The sequence below is a fragment of the Pogona vitticeps genome, chromosome 1 (genome assembly GCF_051106095.1).
Source record: "Pogona vitticeps strain Pit_001003342236 chromosome 1, PviZW2.1, whole genome shotgun sequence".
Taxonomy (NCBI): domain Eukaryota; kingdom Metazoa; phylum Chordata; class Lepidosauria; order Squamata; family Agamidae; genus Pogona; species Pogona vitticeps.
The window spans coordinates 43,982,906-44,005,322 of NC_135783.1; the positions used below are offsets into that span (position 1 = coordinate 43,982,906).

General features: G+C 40.2%; 1 protein-coding gene across 4 annotated transcripts in view; it reads right to left on the bottom strand.

Moving 5' to 3' along the window:
- DAAM2 (dishevelled associated activator of morphogenesis 2) overlaps positions 1–22,417 on the bottom strand; it is a 276,268-nt gene that overhangs the window by 29,165 nt on the left and 224,686 nt on the right. For all 4 annotated transcript variants that reach the window (XM_020785056.3, XM_020785053.3, XM_078383030.1 and 1 more), the window contains 6 exons: positions 11,013–11,097; positions 9,705–9,811; positions 8,309–8,397; positions 7,065–7,233; positions 5,651–5,758; positions 2,630–2,690 (listed from right to left, as the gene is read on the bottom strand). In XM_020785056.3, coding sequence (XP_020640715.3) covers positions 2,630–2,690; positions 5,651–5,758; positions 7,065–7,233; positions 8,309–8,397; positions 9,705–9,811; positions 11,013–11,097 — 619 coding nt within the window. The remainder of the gene's footprint in view (positions 1–2,629; positions 2,691–5,650; positions 5,759–7,064; positions 7,234–8,308; positions 8,398–9,704; positions 9,812–11,012; positions 11,098–22,417) is intronic.

A 22,417-nucleotide genomic window follows, 5' to 3' on the forward strand; every position in this document is an offset into this window, starting at 1 on the left:
TTTTCCCATTTGATATCCTTTGCTTAGCCGCCTTTGCTCTGTGAAGGTTCTCAAAGCTGGCTTCTCGCGTCTTATTTTTTAAAGTCATGCTGCCAAGCTCTGGGAAGTGAAGGATTACAAGGTGCCTCTGTAAGCAGCTGACCGTGAAGCTATTTTTAGTCCTGTGTTTGTAATAAGGGGCCTTAGAGAACCCTCTCAACTGTCAGGACTGTGACGAGAACAGGCTGGAGCGCAGTCAAGAGTTACACCTTTCTCCCCCCCCCTCCTCTCTCCAGCCCTCCATCCTCCCTGCTCAACAACGATCTTCCATTGTTGCTACACTGCTGCACTTTTCCGTGCCAAAAAGAAAAAAAGAGAGGGAAATGAATGAACAAGATTGGGAGGTGGCGGCTGCCAAGGCTGAAAAAAATGCAATCCTAATAAAGTGAAGTAGAAGAGAGAAGGGCTGGTGTATGAATGAGAAAGAGATCTTACCCAAGAAATGGAAAGATAAGGTAGTGCAAGGACACTGGGCAAACAACCCGCAAGCTGAAACCAAACCAAACCAATGGTTTAGCATTTGACAGCTGCAACCATCTTGTAATTTCTTGCTTGCTGTGAAGCAGCCAAAATAGAGGCACTGGAGTACAGAAAGCTTTCCTGTCATGTGAAACACTGGGCTTGCTACAGAAAGTGGGTGGGGCACCTTGCAAAGGACTAAAGTTAGAACTGCCCGGACACCTCTGATGCCACAAGTTCGTCACTTCGTGGTTTAATATTCTCCAAAGAAAGAGGAAAAGATGCACAATCCTAATACATAACTTCTGCCTACAACCAAGGGCCACATCACACATTACAAGATCTGTAGAGTTTGATCACTGGTGCATTTTGAGTATCACCAAGCCCATATTTGTAACTTTTGATACATATAGTAAAGCTTGAAGTTAACACAATGCTTACTCACTCTCAAGAGCTCAAGGAGACCATGCAGTTCTAGTGTATGCAGAAAAGTAATTAAAATGGAGTAAGAAAAAAATTGAAATGAATGATAACATTTATGCAATGGTCTCACTTGTTGGAATAGTTTCATCTTGTGATGGTGTTTGATACCTTTACCCTAAGATATAATTGCAGCAGTTGTGAATGTCATAATATTGCCCTTCCAAATCACAGATGAGAGGTAACAATACCATGATTTATTAAAAGCCAGTGGCAGAGTCAGAATCAGAACGAGAAAGTGGGTGTGGCTGGCTCTAAACCCCACACTCATCTCTCTCTCACGCACACAAATACACACCAACATGACAAAGTCTTTCTGTTTTGCAAAACCCCATTGGCTCTATTCCTTATAGAATCCATGTGGTTCTGTTCCCATGACTCATTACGGTTCTTTAAAGAAATCAGAGCCCATAAAACAAAGCCTAAAATAGGAGATGTCTTCTACTTTTGAGCTACTCACTAAAAGGTAGGCCTGTAATTCTCTGAATGCTTATTTTCAACAACTAAATACAAAGTACCCTTTCCAATTATTTCATATGCATGGTCTACTAAGCTAGAACATGCTTAAAATGGAGAGGTCTGGAGGATGAGAGGACATCTCATTATGGAGAAGAAAATCTGCTTGCAGAAGAGAATGGAAAAGATCTACCTGAGATCTAACAGACAGTACGGGGCTACATGGCAAGTAGGCTACATGACATCAAGTCCAACCCACTGCTCAAAGCAGGAATCCAAACCAAAGGTGGTCTACTAGATGGTTTGATTTTCTCTTGAATAGCTCTAGAGTGGAGCGCTCGCCACCTCTCAAGGTAATTGATTCTACTGCCACACTGCTCTAACAGTAAATATGTTTTTACTGATAGTCAGCCTAAATCTGGCTTCTTGTCGCTTTAGCCCATTATTACGTGTCCTGCATTCTGGAATGGTCATGAACAGATCCAGTCCTCCCTCTGTACAATGACCTTTCAAGTATTTGAAAAGTGCTATCATATCTCCCATCAGTCTTATTTTCTCAAGGCTAAACATGCCCAGTTCTTTTCAGTTTACTAATGTACTACCCACCTTTCCTTTCCTTTCCTTCTTGTGGAAGTGTAAGTTTGTTTAACTTGTTGGGAAATGGTCTGCATGATGTTGTAAATCACACAATGTGCAAAGAAGCTTTCTGGAACAGTAATGCTCCTGACAGTTTCCGTGCAACTTCATTTTTAATGTTACGTAGTGGCGGGACCGTCCATTTCATGCCTGCCTGCCTGCCTGTTGTCCTTGGCAGCCGTTTTGGCAGGTAGTAAATGCCTTAATGCATCAACGTTACCCCACCTGTGTAGACCTGTCCACATCAAACACCTGCTCAGAAGCCAGATGTTTCATAAAGCATTCACATTTTATAAATGTGGTCAAAGGCCCATTTCCATACTTTCAGTAGCTGACCAAAGAAGATTCTTGTTAACGGGCTCCATCTGTTAATATTGTCAGTCCAACTTGCGCGGGAGACATTTTCAAGAAAAAAGACAGGATGTTTGTGTTTTTAAAGAAGCAAAGCCTTTTTAACAAAGGAAAAAAAGCTCCTTCTACCCTCATCAAAAACATGGCGCCCCAGATGCCAAGTGGACTTTTTAAAAAATGGAACATTTGGAAACCATGACATACTTACAGCTTCAACAGCTTTCAATCCAGCCTTTATATTGTTAACTTCCTTCTCCAGCTCCACCAGGCTGCAAGGAGACACACAGGGAGACACAGCCATTTGAAACAAAAAGGGCAGTGTTAACATGGGAATACAGGAACTGCTGAAACAAGGGGGAAAATTGCTGGTTCATCAAGTCTAAAATCCTACTTCTAGCCCTGGCCCCATACTAGATGCTCAGAACATCTAGGAAGAGGGGTCCATTCTGCTTTGTGCTGCTTTCTAGTAGGATGTTTCAGAGCCATGCCTGTGTGTACCCATATTAAAATATCTTACCATACCCGGAAGAGAACAAGCATTTTACCCTCAGGTATCTGCTGTGTGCAAGCAGGCTGGCAGCCCACTGAACACATTTTGGCATCAAATGCTAGCCATTATTGCCAGCTACTCGATATTTTCCCACTACTGACTGGTGCTGTCAGTCATATCTTATGAATGCTCTTCCCTTGTTTGTTTGTTTAGTCGTTAAGTTGTGTCCGATTCTTTGTGACCCCATGGACCAGAGCATGCCAGGTCCTCCTGTCTTCCACTGCCTCCCGGAATTTGGGTTACATTCCAGGTTCCTGTGCAGTATTTTTCTTTGCAGCATCGGACTTTCATTTCATTTCCACGCACGTCCGCAGCTGAGCGTCCTTTCGGCTTTGGCCCAACCACTTCATTAGCTCTGGAGCTACTTGTACAGTACTTGTCCTCCACTCTTCCTCAGAAGCATGTTGGATGCCTTCAGACCTGAGGGGCCCATCTTCCAGCGTCATATCTTTTAGTCTTTTGTTTCTATTCATGGGGTTTTCTTGGCAAAGATACTGGAATGGATTGCCAGTCCCTGCTCCAGGTGGATCGTGTTTAGTCAGAACTACTCTTCCCTACTGCCTCTGAATTGTTAAAATACTAGTTTTATTATTGTTGGCTGGCATGGGCATCAACTGTGAAATGATAGGGTATGCTACATTTAACTGATCAGCTAATAACTGCCTAGCTTGAAGATAAGAACACAGCAGCAGAATATCAATTTTAGTCAAGTCAGCCACAAACAAGATAGCACAAGATATGTCACTATCCTTGTGATTGTTTCCCATTACTGCAGTCATTTCTGAAAAAAACAACACTTTTTTCCCAACCTCTGGTGTTATCTGGACTATGATTTTTACGTTGTTCTGCTATGTTTCATCCATTTATTTAAAGTATTTCTCTACCTGTGTACAGATCTACACATATGTGTAAGTATACCTAGGAGCAGGTGTCCATGTTTTGTGTTCATGTGTATACTGCTTTGAACAGAGAAAGTACCTTTAGTCTAGTGGTGAGCAATTACATATTTTTCTGCATTCGTTCATTCATTAAGGCCTGCAAACCTACTCTTTAACATAAATCCATGCTTCCTCAGACATATTTCAGAACAAATACCCAATTTCATGCGCATTCTATAAACACACTGATGTGGGTATAAACATAGCTTTCAATTAAGTCGCTTATATTTTTTAAAATAAAAAGGCAAAATAGAATTTAAGAGTGCAATTCTCAGCATGTCTTCTCAGAAGCAAGTGTTACTGCAACCAATGGGATTAACTGCTGGTTAAGAGTGTAGAGGATTCCTGGCTGAGGAAAGTAATCCCCTTCTAAACAGACACAATGAATAAAGGCTAGCAGGAAGAAAACTTTCATAATGTGATAAATGAGCAATAAACAATTATTGGCCTTCCATGCAGTGTTACAGCAATCGAGAGGCCACATGAAATGAGTGCAATGTGACAGCTGGTGCTAGTTAATGCCTGGATGTGTGCATGAACAAAGCTGGAGGGTGCGGCATAAAGTTCAAGGATATGAAGTGTGTTTCCTAGAAGTATTTGTTGTGTAAATTAAGAAAAATCTTCAGACCACATTTTGAGCTTTTTACAGTTCTTTTCTTTTTGAACTCATCCTTGACTTCATACTTGGAGTATCCCTGATGATGAGCTGAGCACCATACAGAATAATTACATCAGCAGCTGCACTCAGGTTTGATGAATGGCCCATTTAACCTAATCTGTCTGTATTTTACAGTGACTAGAATTGAATATTCTAGGGGCCATGCTGAGATTTTTACTTCTTAAAAGATGACCCTCCTAGCAAGGTTTTGTCCACCTTAATCTTCTTCAGCAAAACACATCTCTTTTTTTCATCTTTCCATGTCCACTATTCTTTAAAGTTAGTTTTATTACTGGCTGCCACCCCACTGCCTTACAACTCCTTCCAACGTCGTGTGCTAATTTCACTGGGGACTGTCTAGATGCAGAAATGTGAAACTCTGTAGATGAAATGTCAAAGAAGCTTTCTCTGAGACAATACCAGAATGCATGGCTTAGATAGCCAAAGCTCTAGATGCAATCCTGGCATCTCCAGACAGAGCTGGGAAAGACCACCATTAGTCGGTGCAGACTTAAGAAAGCTCCTTTTGTTTCCTGTGTTCCCCTTATTCACCTGTGCTATTTTTGCCTTGTTTGACCATTTGATCTCTCCATTTCATACAAGGAACCTGGAATTTAGTCATAAAATTCCCTAAAACCTATGACCACAAAAGAAACCATACAAACGGCTATCATTGCATGACTTTTGAAATTTAATTACTGTAATTAATTGGAGAAGGAACATGTGCTATTTAAAATGTGGTGATAGCCAATATGAAGAAGAGAACTATGGGTGGGTGATACAGGTTGAATTAGTTAAGTACCGCTTTGCAGCAAATGTGCAGCCTATATAACCAAACTGTAAACCACCCAGAGGGTGCCTTAAGCACTATGGGGCAGTATATAATCAGCACACTTTGCTTGACTTTGCCTTACAGAAGCTGGACTACGTAACCTTTGGCCAGAATCTGCATGGCTCTTCTTTTGTTCTCTCACACACGTTTATAGCACACCATTCTCTCCACCTGCTATTCAAGAAGACAAATCCAAGTATTATGAATGAATCCCAGTACCATTTGAATTCCAAATTTCCCCTAAAACTTACTTGACTTTTGCTGCTTCTGGAAGATGCTGCAGTTCGGATTGCACCTCTAGGATCTCTAGGTAGTTCTTTTCAAAGATCATAATTAAGTAGTGTAACAGTGTAATGTTCCTAAAGGAAAGAGATAGGAAAGATGGAGAAAAACAAGATGCATCAGTCTGAATGCAGTAGTATATTTGGAGAGACTGGCATGACATCAGCCTATCCAGCTAAAAAAAGGCACATTTTTTCCTGCATAACAAAATAGTATTTCCCATAGCACGGTTTCTTCTCTAGAAGTTGAATAGCTATTTATCATCATCCAATGATCCAACAGCAGACACATCAGTGGACTGAGTACATTATAGTCCTCAGAGAGAAACAATTCAAATGCAGAAGTCACACTTTGGTGCAAGACAAAATCCTTTTCATGTGACCAAGCCATTTTAATGTATATTTCAGTGCTAGAATGAATGTGCCCATCTTTAAAACTTCACTGCCTGGTTCGAGTTCAGAAGGGACATTTTACATTTTTGTGTATGTTTGTTGAAACTTTTTTAAAAATGCATTTCAGAGGTATGGGGTATGTAAGTCTAATTTCCTTTTTCCCCTAAAAGTCATTTTCAGTGTTGTAGGAAAAGGGCAGCACCACCCACAGTGATGCTCAAGGTCTCATAGCACAACTACGAAAGGACACCACATCATGGCACAGCAGTTTTCCAAGTGTACTTCCTTCTGGAGGGAGTAGCACATGACTGCCCTCAAAAGCAGTGGGGTTGGCCAATCCTGTTCCACAAAATGCCCTGGAAGAAGACAATGTTGTGTAGCACCTTTCTGCAGAGATAATGTAGAGCAAATTGGCCCCAAACATTACTGGGGGTGGTGCTGCTTTCTTACTGTGACCAAAAAACAAAAATCAAAAACAAAGTAAAAGAAAAGAAAAAAGCCTCTGCTGTTTGCATTTGGGGTACATTCGCTGCTGCCTGCAAAAAATATATAGAGGTTTTTGTAGGTCTCTTGACTAGAAATGTGACAAATGCTTGCAAAAATATCTCATTTTTGGCAGTTTTCCACGTCTTGCCACACCAAGACTATTGCCTCGGAGTCCCCCTCCTGTCCCATTCCAGCAAGATTTCTTGATTTTCCCATGAGAATGAGGCTCTGGTTTCATTTTTCCTTTTACTTTGTGTTTGTGACCATTGTTCCGCATTGAAAACTGGCAATTTCTCCACAGCTTAACACCCTTTCCAGTAAATCCTTCGCAGGAAAAATGCCACTCTGTGGAAGGACTGTAATAATTCTGTGCCCATTTGTGAATTTTCTACCCTTGTCAAGGGAATCAGGAAAGACTGGTACTCATGTTTTCGTATTTCCTTTTGTGTGAACTGCACTAGGAATTTTTGTTAACTGAAAATAAAATGCTAATAAATAAAGTTACTTGTCTATGCTGGATTTGGTGTCTGCAATTTTGTTCAGGCTGGAGACCTTAAAGCCATATGCATTTCCTCTTTGGCCTTTGTTCATATAATTGCCGAAAGCTAACACAACCTCGAGAAGCTGCTTCAGGCGCTTACTACGGATGAGCTCTTTGGATGCCAAAAGAATAGCTGAAAGAAACAGATGAGAATTATCCTTAGATTCATGCACTGTTATCACTTTCATCAATGGGTGGTAGTGGGGACTATACATGTAAAATATTTATCACATAAGGATGAGCCTTGTGTGATAAATGAAGACGAAAAAACTTAAAATACCCTAAGTGCAAGATGCAGGGTCTCTCTCTCTCTCTCTCTCTCTCTCTCACACACACACACACACACACACACACACACACACACACACACAACTCCTGGAAAGATGTTCCTTGTGCATTTCCATAAAATGCAAAAGGCTGGAAAATGGGATAACTACTGCTTAGTTGCACAAACTAGAAATAGTAGTAGCATTTTTGGAATTGGTTGCTTCTTTCTTTGTTACAAATCAACTTATTCTTTAGTACTTGCTCTGCGGGTATGCTTGGCTTTGTAAAAAGAAGAGGGCATCAATTTTGTACAAACAGTAAAAGTCACAACAGAAAGAAAGCCCAGCTTGGTCCCTTTTGATGTGCCCTCTGACTGTGCCAAGATGACTTATCCTGACCAAAACTGTGGGGCCGTGGTGATCGCTTTCAGCATCCACGCCATGAATAGAAGTCTCATAATGTGCAGCATCCCTTCCCAGTGCCATGTGTCAGAACAAACAGCGTTTGCCTCTGGGGCACTAGGTATGAAAATACACAACCAAATATTTCAGTTTCCATTGTGGGAAGGTGTTCAAGCAAGACGACAGATTTATCGTCATCATAGAACTGTAGGGCTGGAAGGAACCCTACAGATCATCAATTCCAGCCCCTGTCAAGGAGGCGCAGTGGGGAATCAAACTCCCATCCTCTGGCTCCGCAGCCAGATACCTAAACCACCAAATTCTCTAGCAGTTCCTAAAAAGAGAGAGAAATATTTAAAATATAACAATATTTATGTTACATTACGTTAACAATATAATCTGCATTGTCACACATGTTCCTGTGCTTAACAAAGGATAATTGCCTTGAAATAAGGATTTGCTCCATATATTTTTTTTTATTTTTTATTTTTTTGGAGGTTGATAAAAGTGCTATGATCCCTATGAAGGTTTTAGACTTACCTTCCACTTTCGGCTTGGCTTCTGCAAGCCTCTCTGGAAACTTCTTCTTAAAGAATAATGCTTGAAGTCTTTGCTGATAGTGGTCAATCCTGAAGGAAAAGAAACAAAAAACTTTGATTATGTTTCAGTGAGAACCCCGGGAGTAAAAAGAGTTCATTTTTATTCCAAGCCCAAACCCAGAGCCTCATCCTACTCATCCTCAGTGACAGATGGCCTCAGCACGTTACTCTATTTGTTCTTCTGAAAAGTTAGCTTTGCTCTATCACTGCTCTGGCAAAGCTTCATGTAATGTGGACCTTATCCATTGCATACTGAGTTGTGTGACTCAGCTTGCAGCTGACCTCTGTAGTGATTTGTTAACTTGAGTCTATTTGTCTCTAAAAGCTACACTATTTGCATAGCTACACAAGAATATTTTGGCTAATGTTGTTAAGTTTCAGCCCTTGTCGAGCATTTTTAAACAAACACATAATGACTGGGGTGAAACTGTCCAAAAAAGTCTACTGTACATTATCACTGAGGTGCTTTCTTTGTCCCGGCTAATGGAACATATTAGCTCCAACCAAAGAAGTCAACAAAGACATGTTCTGGTTGTCAACAGATTAGCCCCATTCAGAAATGGGAATTCTCAGTATATTAAGGAAATACAAGAGAATAACCCTCAATACACTGTACTTCTCACTTAGTGAGTGAGAAAATACTCTATATTTCACTTGCTTTTTCCCCCCAAATCCTGGAAAGTGAGGGTTAATTTTCAAAGGAAAGTGCAACATCTTAAAAGAGAAATGCTATGTTATATACTGTCAAGTTGGAACCAATTTATAGGAATCCTAACAGGGCTTTCAAGGTAAGTGAGATATTTAAGTAGTGGTTTTACCAGTTCCGGGCTAGGGACGTGGTGGCGCTGCGGGCTAAACCGCAGAAGCCTGTGCTGCAGAGTCAGAAGACCAAGCAGTCATAAGATCAAATCCACGCGACAGAGTGAGCGCCCGTCGCTTGTCCCAGCTCCCGCCATTCTACTGGTTCGAAAGCATACAAATGCGAGTAGATAAATAGGGACCACCTCGGTGGGAAGGTAACAGCATTCCGTGTCTAAGTTGCACTGGCCATGTGACCATGGAAGATTGTCTTCGGACAAAAAAACGCTGGCTCTATGGCTTGGAAACGGGGATGAGCACCGCCCCCTAGAGTCGAACACGACTGGACAAAAATTGTCAAGGGGAACCTTTACCTTTACCTTTTACCAGTTCCACAACTCCAATAAGCTTTGATTGCTGAGTAGGGATTTAAACCCAGAACTCCTGAGTCCTAGTCTATCACTCTGTCCACTACACAGAAGTGTACCATTTCTTCATATTGTCTCTTTCACATGCACATGCACATATACAAACTTTACCTGCTCATTTCATAAAGGAAGCGATCAGCCCGAGCCATGCGGTCAATTTCATGCTTATGCTCTTCCAATAGGTCAATATCACTTTTCTCAGGAACAAACTTTAGGAGCTGAAATCACAGGTGCACAGAAAGCAATTTAAAAACACACAACACAGCATGAAAGAAACAAGGACAAGGAGGCAAGTAATAAAAATGCTACTGTTAAGAAAAAAGTAATGTTCTGAATTTTCCCCTAGGATTATACTGTAATTCCAGAGCAATGCAACTGTGGCTGAACAAGTGACCTTTCTGAAACATCTGGCTGCTTCTCTGCCGATCTTTTCCTCTCTGTGACTTCATTACATACTTTTGATTTCCATCTCGGATTTCCTATTTCTAATAATTATTGGTTGTTTATATGTTGTTGACATTCAGCAAAGAACTCTGTTAAATGCCAGAAGCCCTCCAGGGCATATTGGTACATATGAAGCAGTTCAGAAAACAGAGATAATTTCCTCCATCTTTCAAAAATGTCACAGTGAAAAATATCTGTGTTTTGATCATTCTTCTTCATGAGCTAAACTTAAAAGCCCCTGCATTGAGCAGATTCATTTCCTTCTCCCTCCATCCCTACAGATGTTTAAAACGGCCTAAATTCTGTCACATAGCTATACCTCTCAAAGGCAAATGATATAACTTCACAGCAGCTTCTTGCTCGCAATTAGCAAGACCTCACTTGGATTTTTGAGCATGTACCAACTCACTAGACTAGAATGCACTAAAAATCCATTAACTGCTAGCCACTTCAAGTTACAAAATTTGCCTCCTGCAGGCATAAATGAGCAATTACCTCTTGCAGGCACATTTTCCCCAAATCTAATCCTCCCCAACTTAATGTAATACCTTTCTCCCAGAAACCACAACTCTGTGCCTCCCCTCCATTGCTTCACCACTACTTTCACAATTTTGTCATCTTCATAATAGTTGTCTTGGAAGTTCTGCTTCTGGTGTTGAAAGTAGAGGACACCCCAAGGGCTCTAAGGAAGGTTCAGGTCGGGGCCAGGTGGCAATGTATGCTTGCACTATGCAAATCATGTCATTCACAGGTGTCTGATCACCACATTGTATAACCAAAACATTCATCACCCACAAGCAACATTCATTCTCTAATTAATCTAATCAGGGATTATTTTTTCCTGTGGTTAAAAGTTCAGTAACAGCACCTTGATTAAAGCGTGTTGGCACACCTTCCAAAGTAGCATTAACTCTAATGGCTACTAACTAAATTTGCACTATGATATAGTCAGCAGTTTAGTTTTCCTCCACTCACCTGTTCCAGCATATCTTTTGCCAGATCTTCTTCTTCATCCATTTTCAAGATTGCTTGTCGGATTTCTTCATTTGACAGTTTCAACCTTTAACGACATCAACATTGCTCCATTACTTTGCTGGCACAAATAACTTGAACAAAGCTAGATGTTCTGTCAATATTTTGTTGCAAAAATTAGCACCTCATTCACAGAAATGAACGCAAGTAAAAGCTTGCAGACAACGGCCCATATCCTGTTACTTAGTAAGTCAAAACTAGAGTAGGCCCATTTGAATCAATAGAACTTATAAAGGAGTCAGCTCTCCAAATCTCAATTGACTCTAGTTGCAACTTACTATGCAAAGCAACAGGATTTTGGTCAATATTTCTCCAAACTAAGGCAAAGGTCAGCAATAATGCTTAGAGTAGCAATTCCTCACAGCATTCAGCTTTATGAATGGTATGGCTGCACGCCAACCACATGACTTGCTGAAACCAGCCCAGTTGAGATTGGTCAAATTTAGAGGCAGAGTGATTTGCCACAAATCTGAATGTGATATAGAAATGCAAGCCATCATACCATTCAGCACAGACTACCACTGGAAATCAATAAACTCTGCTGTCATTGGATGGAAGTTACAAGCATAGTGACATTTTCAGAGAAGACTATCCTTGCCAAAGTGTGATGGGGGGGAAGAGGGAGTCTTCTACTGTAATTAAATTAAAATTAATTTTTTAAAAATATGAACTGCTGGTAAAGTTTCTGTATCATGGCAGAATGAAATGTAGTTTGCACAGATAGCTTTCCTTCCTCCAATAATCCGGCTAGCCAAATTTCAGAAGAACATGCACAGGGAGTTTAGTGCAAGGGTGGTTTTACAGTTTAAAGCCTTTCCAAAAAGAGATAATCTATTAATCTACCTTTTGCAAGGCAATTGCCTCAGAAAAGACAGAGAGAACAGAGGCAGTCCTATTTAAGTAACTTCAAAATTTTCTAAGGGAAAGGAGTACTTGTCTCAGTAGAAAGGAAATGATCAAACTTCCCAATGTGGGATTTGTTATCTTACCCTGTATCGATTTTTTTTTTTGTTAGGGCAATTTGCATGAAAGTGGCACATGTTGTACAGTTCCTCCAAGTAAGAAACCCCAGCAATTTAGAAGGTTAGGCGTTCGGGGCTGAGGAGTTTATTATGATTAATAATAAAGTCCTATTTTCATTTTCCATTTAACTGAGACCAAAGTCGCAGTATGTACAAAAGGATGATGAATGGTGCTTGTGAAGCACAGAGTGATATAGCCAGACGTTTCTGGACAGCCAGCTTTTTCCAAACAAGCATTTGACACTATATACCCTCTGATGTTCTGGTGATGCCTCATCAAAACCCTTTTAGCTTTCCTGCCCTTGGGAATGGAACCTGGCAAAAAACCCACCAAACTCAGTCCTGCACTAATATACTTTCACAACTATTCCGTAAAGCACTACGATCTGGAGCCCTGATAACGTCATTCGCTGTGATCAGAGTCTAGAGCAGCAGTCATACAAGCCACTCCATCTCCTTTCCCCCTCCACAAGTGATTTTCTCGTATGAAGAGCTTAGAGATAAATTATTAATTTTCAGTTTTCAGCTGCTTTTTCAGAGACACATGTGCCCCTCCAAATTCAGACTGTTTGTCTGGAAGTGTTCAGATTCTGGTCCACTTCACCGAAGATCCATTCTGGCCTTGTTCCCAAACCTGTCCAAATCAGGCTGATTACATTCTTAGCTGGGAATTTATCCAAATTCAAAGCCCGTTCTCACGGGCTCAAACATGAAGTCACTGGAAAAATGTATACATGGAAGATGAAATTCTCACTAATGGCTCTCCATGTGGAACAGCATTCACACAGTTGCGCTGACTGGATGTGAATTTGGCCAGCATTAGAAAACCTTCAATGGATTTAAACATGAATGCTAATTATGGGAACTTTTTTAAAAATGAAGGAAAAGAACAATTGCAATGTTTGCTGATATGACAGCCATAGAGAAATAACTGTGATGTCTGTATCCTTCTGTATGGTATCACCATTTTGGAATAGTCAGTAAATATATGTCAACCCCTTTCCAGGCAGCAAACAGTACTGCATCTGATATATTCAGTACTGCCCAATTTAATCAGTACCTGCCAATTAAAGTATGGAAATTCATGTTAAAAAAATAATCTTCTCAAATTATGTCCATTCCTTCTAGCTACTGAAAAATCTAAGAAGAAATCTGAGCATTCAACCCACTTCTTCTGAATAGAAAGGATGGATGCAAGGAATGAACTCAGAAGATGATGCATATCTGAGAACCTAAAGCTCCTCTGATTTGCTGTAGCTGCAACACTGAAACACAGGATCCAGCTGTTGGAGAGACTCCACTATTACTCTCATTTCCCTTCATCTAAATATAAATGCACACATTTCATATTGACTGTAAAATGGCTCTGCTTTGTGTATGGAAAAACATAACACTCACCCTTCCAGCTGGCACTAGTTTTAGCAGAGAAGCCAAAAGCGGAACAGACCATGGAGAATGAATTACCTTCTTATGTCTCAAGAGAGGTTCCCTCCAACTCAAATTTTAGAACTACTAAGCAAGACACTTGGAGAAATTTGCACTGCCCCTGGCTACAGGGATGAATCTGGTGGCCTCACACAGTTTTCAGCATCCAAGACCACAGTCTGGCATTTGGTTCCATTATTTTGAACATGATTTAGAATGCCCAAAGGATAAGCAGTAAAATCTACAAAGCTGAAATGTTTGTGTCTCTGAGCCCAGCAACTTAATGAGGAAACATCTGGTTCAAGTGACATGTCCTCCTCCTCCTCCTCCTCCTACAGGGAAGTCCAAGGCCCCATGCTAAGATACAGTCAAGATGGCTACAAGGAAGTCCACACGGAAACACATGAAGCCTGCAGGTATGTCTCAAACATCACTGCAGATCCTATCAGACTGCATTATGCACAGTTGCTGTCAACTCACAGGAACAGCTGAATAATAGGCTGTAAGTTACACCCCCACAGATGTGCTATTTACAGAGTTAGGACCTAGATGAGCAACTGGGTTCAAAGGGCTGTTAATCAAGTATTCTCATTGTGTGAGTGGTTTGCTTTCTTCCCAAGCTTCTGACTAACCATGAAGCAGATCTTAAAATAGCCAACAGTAACATAAAGCAGATGTGATGCTTTTTAAGCAAAAACAGGTGAATTTTGTTGAAGAGAAATCTTAAGCAGATCCCTAAAATTGTTCCACTGAGAGCTGAAGGAAGATGACTACTCAGAGAAGGCAAAGTGCTCATTGCAAGATAGATACCATGTTTAAAACTGATTGTGCCCAGAAGAGAGACACGAAAGTAGTGAAATCCTATTGTTGGATATGCATCACCAATGATTTTCCTACTAATAAAGCCAAATAAAGCCAAATATAGCTTTCTCCCTCTGGCATAACAACTTACAAACTCCAGACTATCTACATAATTCAAGCACCTTGTCTCTGTTTCATACTTGTTTGCAAAAAAAGAAAGAAAAAAGAAAACTTTAGAGTTAAAATGCTGGAGTTATAATGCACATTTCTTCTGATAACAACCAAGCCCAAATGATACAGGTAGATATTTATGGATACCTTCAGTAGAAAATTAGATTTTGGTAAGCCACAATATGCTCCCCAAATCCAAAGGTACCTTTAAGTGTACTTGATGGCAAATGCTGCTCCTTGATCACTTATTTGTTGATTTATGTTATTTATTTATACGTTGCCTCTCTCCCCATAGGGAAACCCAAGGCGGATCCCAGCGATTGAAACAGTACAAAAAGACCAAGTAAAACATACCACACAAAACTATATTAAAAACAATTAAACATTGGTTGAGATTTTAAAAACTTTAATTTTTAAAAAATATATATCTAAATTTCAAATATAGAATGTTACCTAAACCCCCACTCATTACTTAAACAATTGCCTGAAAAGGAATTCTCTGCCTGACAACCGAAGGACAAGAGGGAGGGGGTCCAACCTGACTTCTCAATGCATTCCAATGCCTGAGATGAGTCCCTGAGAAGGCCCTCTCTCATGTCCTCACCAAACAAGCTTGGGAAGGTGGTGGAGATGAGAGATGATCTTAAAAGATGAGTAGTCTCATATGGGGGTGATACAATATTTCAAATAGCCTGAACTCAAGTTGTATAGAACTTTGTGGGTAATAACAACAGTTTGAATTGAGTCCAAAATCAAAATGGGGGCCAATGAAGCTGCTGTAATAAGGGAGTTTACTTGCTCCCTGTAACCAGAGCCAGTCAGCAGTCTGGCTGCAGTGTTCTGAAACAACTGAAGTTTCCAAACATATTTCAAAGGCAATCCCACATAGAACACATCACAGTAATCCAGTTGAAATACAACTAACGCATGGCTCATAGCTAAACTTCAGTTAACTAATGTACTAGGACTCAGTGCCTGGCGGATTACCGTCTGGAGGCCACCAGACAAAGAAGGTATTCTGTAGCTGGTAAAGATAGTAGGTTTAAGAAAGGGGAGAGTAATGTTGTATATGTGCATGTGTGCATACATATGGCTTTGCACAGCTGACCTGCAAGAAGTGCATCTGCATCTGGTGTAGTGCTATTCTGCTGGAATAATTTACACCCCCAGATCTTAATTCTCCTCTCTTCAAGATTCCAGTATCAACTGCCATTGTGTGTCTGTTCACTGAGGCCCCACAGAGGGTTTTTATAGGCAAAGCACTAAATAAATCAACTCTTTCCTGATGTCTAACCTTGGCCAGGTAGATTCCTGAAGATCACAGATGAGAGAGATGGAAACAGTTCTCATTTCACTTCCCCAATGCAATGAACCATGAAGGGCGAACAGATCCAAACTGCCAAGTCAGACCGAAGTGATTCAGCTATTGGCCTGTGATATGAAGGGGCACAATTACCAACTTCATCCCCTTAGGACATATAAATGATCCCCATTGACTCTACAGACTAATTCATCACTAATCTTCTCCAGACACTTCACTGATTTAATGTCAGTAGACTAGACTTCAAGTGGCTTATTGTCTGGCCAAGTTACAGCAGTGGGGGAGTGGGACGGAAGCAGAATAGTGTGCGAGAGAGAGACTCTTAATCAAAATAGGTCTAGGATACATATTCTCTCTCTCTCTCTCTCTCTCTCTCTCTCTGTGTGTGTGTGTGTGTGTGTGTGTGTGTGTGTGTGTGTGTGTACATTCGCATCTATCTTCTTACAGACAGATTTCTCTTATTTTCCCCTTTAGAAATGGTTGCTAGCTTAGTTTATGCCAACACCCAGACACAGACCCAGGAGCTCATCCTTCATCCAACATCTCTCCCCAGAGAGAAGGAGCAACATGCTCCTCTGCTCTGCTGTTAAGGACTCCTAATCTTTCACATAAGAGGTGCTGTCAGGAATGCAGGACAATTTATCCCAAGCCCACATCTTTTGTCAAAACCATCAGGATATTCTCAGAACCACATCAAAGAAATACAGAGAGACAGGGCAATCAATTCTTTTTACCAGCAAAAATGATAGTCAGAATTTATCAGGGTTGAGTAGTCAGGTTGTGGGACTCACTGTCAAATTGGACTTAAGTGACTTGACCTGGAGTTGACTCATTTTTTAGGGGTGTGTGTGTTGTGTTCCAATGACTCGGACACAACTTGCAACTTTAAATCCATCCACCCTGCCTTTTTTCTGGGGGGGGGGAGGGACTTGTTTTCAATAGGAACTCAGACTTGGACTTGGGACTCAGACCCAAAGACTTGCCAGAATCCCCGGAATTCAAAGGACTGTGATCACATAAAATGCCAGTTTTCCAGAAATATTCCTCAATATGTATATATTGTAGGGGTACAGTATACATTAGAGAGAGAGAAAGCAAGGATTCTGAAATTGGCAAGGTGGCAATTAGTGCATGGATGAGGTTCTGCACATGGAAAAGCTTCCCCACTCCTCCTTCCCCCTAAACTTTGTGATGGGAAACTGCATACAAGTTTCTCCCCTGAAGACACAAAAGCACTCCCCTTCACCCTCAAAGGAGAGGAGTATCTTGACAAGTGTACAAGAATTCTGTCACAAAATTCCAAGGTGGGAGGAGGAGGTTTAATCACCATGATCTACTCAGTCTTCAGCCTCTTCTTACATAAAACAGCATAATGGGCCCATAACTGAGATACTGTATAAGAAATCAACAATTCATGTTGTTTCCAGGGATTCTATTCATATCATGGGGAAATGCCACAATTTGAATGCTCCTTCATGTTATATCTTACAAATCCAACACTGTTTAAAAAACAAACATTGTTCCAGAGAAAATGGCAGTGTGCTCCTGTGCTGTAATAGCATCAGATCCTCCCTTCCAAGTATTTTTTAAAAAATAATCTGAATTTTACATGTACATTGTTCTGCAGATGAGTGATAAGCAGTCCATGCACTTTGCAGCCATCCTACTCTAATGTTTCAACTAATTCTAGATTTTATAGGATTATTTATATTTACAATTTAATTAGCGTTTGGTTTCTGAATGTATATTTTTATTATCGGAGGTTTGAGGGTTGCTAATTTTAATTGTGCAAACCGCCCAGTGTAGTGCTTGAACTAATGGGTCAGTGTATAAGGCAGTGGTATATACTGTAAACTGAATGAATGAATAGATAAATAGAAGAAAGAGCCAGTCCTCAAAGCACAGACAAAAATGTGAAGGCTGTGGTTCTCTAAGGTGCAGATGTTTCATATGGTGATTCTTCATGGGAAATTTTAGTGGTGAATCCTGAAGAACATTAATTTAAAAAATATATATTTCTTTAAAAAGTTGTTAGTAATTTCATTTTTTATTTTCTTTGCAGTCATTTCTCTCCTTTGCAATAATTATACATAAAATAGCAATATGTTCAATGTCAGTTTGCTTATAGTACGACTTAGGCAGCATAACATCCATTCACTCCCACAGACTGCTTAAAAACTGTGAAGGAACAGAACAAAGGGCCCTAAATTGCCAATTTAATGCATTCCTAAAGTTCCCAATTTGACATAGTTTGTTTCAACTTAACAGAGAAAAGCAGTCCTGTGGACAAGAGTTTGACAGGCTACAGAACAAGGACCAAAGTGTCCATGGGGCAAGTATCACATGAATCATGCCACAACTATTCAACAAAAACTTCACTATCTCCATCTGTTGAACACTTCCTTGTTTCAGACCACTTATGGGTGACTAAGCAGAGGATCAGAAAGAAAAGATATAGGGTTTTTATAAAGACGACAAAAACATCACTGGAACATAAGTTACCTTGTCATTCCCCTGTTTGGTTTGTGCCTGTAAGAGACACTGAGTAAGAGGAAAACCTCTAGCACATTCCTGTCCTGATTAGTGAGACACCGTGAGCCATATTATTGGCTGCAAATAGGTGGTTACTTGATCTAGGAAACTAAGCACTATGTTATTGTGCTGTGCTGGGAAAGATAAATCTTCTGGAGGAGGAGAAGGGAAGTATCCATGGTTGCCAGTTTTAAGAAGGTATGTATGCTCTTAGGGCAGTGATTGGAAAACGCTCCTGCTGCTACAGTTCTCAAGCCAGCACAGAGAGTGAACATAGTAGTTGTGAGTTCTGGGAACTGTAATCCAAAACTAGAGAGGCCTTCCTCAGCACAGGAGAAACAGGGTACCTTATACACGTACACAGCTTAAATAGGTTATTTCATTATAGGTAGAGTGTAATGCAAGTGTGAATCCTACACTGGTCAGAATCCAAACAGCAACATATATGCTTGGAATAGGTGTCACTGTTTTGAACTATTTGGGCAGTGAAAAAAAAGCAAGATTTATCCAACACCTGCACAACTTCAGGCAAAGCCACTGGTTCAAAGCCTGAATGAAGCCCATGTACCTAATGCTACTGAGCAATCACTTGGAAATGTGACCTGAAACGTGTATGTGAAACCAGGAGTTAACACAAACTATGGACAAAAATACAGATGACATTGACTGCATGTAGATGCAAGGCATACACAGATTTTACTGCTTCTCTTCATAAAAGACCACAAATGTGAATATACAATGCACTAATCTGAAGATATAATGTTACATTGCTTTTTGACACCACAGTTCCCAGAATTTCCCAGCAGACTTCAGGGAGTTGCAGTGTAAGAGTGTAACTTAGTTGTAATATTTATTTATTTATTTATTTATTTATTTATTTATTTATTTATTTATTTATACTTACTTACTTACTTACTTACTTACTTACTTACTTACTTACTTACTTACTTATTGTATTTATACCCCGCTTATCTGGTCAAATGACCACTCTAGGCGGCTACCAACATATATAACCATATATAAAATGTAACAAAATTCTTAAACATTAATATTGGACCATAACAGGGAAAATATCATGTTATCACTCCTTAGGTGGAAGGAATAGGACGCAGCAGTGGCCAGACAACAGAAATCATATTCACTCACTATATATGAAAACACTATATGTATCAAAATAAAAATCTGTTCTTCATGGTTCATATACAAAAACTAGAAGCAACAAATGTGAAATAGGAAATATAAGATTTCTTATAGATTCTTTTGAAATGTGATTATTCCTACTATTATTTCATGAGTTTAAATGTTTAGAAAGAACCAACAATAGTTTCTGGACTTGCTAGAAACAAGTTCCTAGAAACAAAAGTAGCACACAGTTGACCTCAATTTACTGAGATCTGCAGCATACTTGATTAGCACTATCCAGATTTTAAATCTGTGTGCGTGAATAGCCACTTAAGTGCTGGGACTTTATGTAAGAGGTACTGTTATAAGTATGCATGTAGCTTGATAAGTTATTCCTTCCAGCACACACCTGCTATAGAATCCATTATGTTCCTTGAGAGGCTTGCTTCTCAGCTAGTCATTGCAAGGCAGTGCCTCATTTTCACTTATATTTTATTTTCCACTTTCTTTCTATCCTTTGGGTCTTTCTGTCTCCCTCTGACAAAAAACATGGCTTTGTGATATATGAAGAGTTAAGCACAGCACACAGCCTGCTGATAAAGATTTAAGTCAGGATAGCTCCACATGGCATGCTTGATTTAACTAGAGAGATTATTGCACACAGAACTGAAGGTAAAGCTATCCATCAAAAACTTTTTATAATTTATTTATTTAAAAAAAAAACTCTCTCTGCAGATGCCTGCTCCCTCAAGGAATAGAGTTCATGGCCTAGAGCTTTCCAGCGAGCACACATCTTGTATGCAGTGCTGATCTTCCTCAGCTTTTCCTTCTGGAAGAGAGGTTTGTTTGATAGCCTGAATTCTGGTAAAGAGAATAAACACAGGAAGAAAAATGTATCTGAAGTAAAGAAAAAACATTATTCCTGAAAGAAGACCAAAGAGGTAGTTTGGCTTGCTTCAGATTTAAAAGAAACCTCTTTTGGCATAATCACACTATTAACTCTCTTCTAGAGACTAGGCAGCTGAGTTTAGAAAGCATAGGATATTTGGTCTGTGAGGCACAATACAACCAGCCCTCTTGTCCTTGGAACCTGAGGTTGACCTTCACCTACAGTCAGTACCTGGAGTACACACTGTGTAGGTATGTAGTCCTCCCCACTATAGTGAGGAATGAGATGAAAAACTGGCAATACTTTTATTTATTTATTTATTTATTTATTTATTTATTTATTTATTTATTTATTTATTTATTTATTTATTTATTTATTTATTTATTTATTTATTTATTTATTTATTTATTTATTTATTTATTTATTTATTTATAACCTAACACAGCAATCACCCTGAATGTTGGCCAATTGTATTGACATCACTATCCATCTGCTGGGAGCAAGTGGGACTCTGGGGACCACTGTGGTGTGCACCATCCTAAAGAGAGTCTCCCACCCCTTGAGATGGCATGCTTTCAACTATTTCAGTTACATCCCTATTGACAGGTCATTCAAAAAGGGGAACAAAATCATCATGTAAATATATATTGGTAAAGGCTTTTCAAAGAGTCCACATGTACTAATGAAAGAAAAACACCTTCTCTGTTTGTGTCAGAAGCACCAGAGTACAATTAATAAATATATCCCATAATGTTTGCTCAGTAACAGGCAATATCAAGAGCATTGGGGGCAGCTACGATCAAGTCTTCCACAGAGCAAGCTGAGGGGCACAGAGTAGACTGCTGCTGTATGTAGATGGGAAGTTGCCTGTTCCTTGCTGCACTCCAAAAAAACTGTTTCAGCACAAAAGCCCCATTTTCTTAAGTTCGCTTTGCTTTTTGGCTCATTTGGCGAGGGGGATAATTTCGCTAAAGGGTAAAAACACAAAAATCCATGACGTGCAACATGGTGTCATTGTTAAGCTACTAGGAGAAACACAGTATGGAAAACAAGAAATGTAGCTCTAAAGGAAAGCTACAAATTCCGCTCAGCGGCAACACTGGCCAGCAAGTAATCCAATTTTCATCTGTTCTAGTTAATCCCTTCTCCTGTAGTCTCGTTAAAGGAATGGCAGAGAGAAACAGAGATGGTTATTTCCCGCTCCAGCTAGGTTTTGGCTTCTTCAGCCCTATGAAATATGAGCCCTGCCTGACCTTTTCTAAAACAGTGTTAGTAAAACAAAAACATTTCAAGTAGTTTGGGGAGGGGGGGGGAAACCTCTGTACAGCCATTTTATTTTAAAGGGCATGACAGGCCAGTGTAAACAGAGGAGGAATAAACTACAAGATATATGCAAAGTTACAGTCAATTGGAACCAGCTGCTGAGGGGTGAGGGGGGGTGGGACTGGGGCAATCTGAAGGTAAGGGTGGGATGCTCAAGAGTTCATGTGCTGCTCTCCTTTTACATATTTGTATTGTCACAAAGTTGAAGCGGGTGCTCACAATGCAAAGTGTGTTTTGAATGGGGTTTGGGGAAAAGGCAGGTATAAATAATATCCTTCCATTACTCTAGTCCTGAAGTCCTAGTGGCCAACTGAGGGAGGCAAATAAGGAGCAAGAGGAGCCTGGAGATGAGGGACAAAAGCCCCTTATATTATTGTCTGTGTACCATCTTCATTTTGAAGCTGCTTTTGACTGAAACATGGATGAAGGCATTGTCCAATCCCCTACTGCCCCATTTCCTGTATATGCAACTATCTGCTGCATGGATTGGGGGGAGGGGGCTTTACCAGAGCTTGTGCAAGATGACAACCAGCACTGTGCTTGCTTGTACAAGCATAAGGCCCCATTGAAAGAAACAGGTCAGTCTCAGGCTTGCAGAACCACAAACTGATTATAGGAGATGGCAGGAACTCCATGGGTGGAGTATTACACTCCATTCATGATTAACAGATATCGGCCAATGAGACTGAATGAGTGGGATGAGAAGGAACATGAATCTACAACTCACTTGTACTAAAGAACT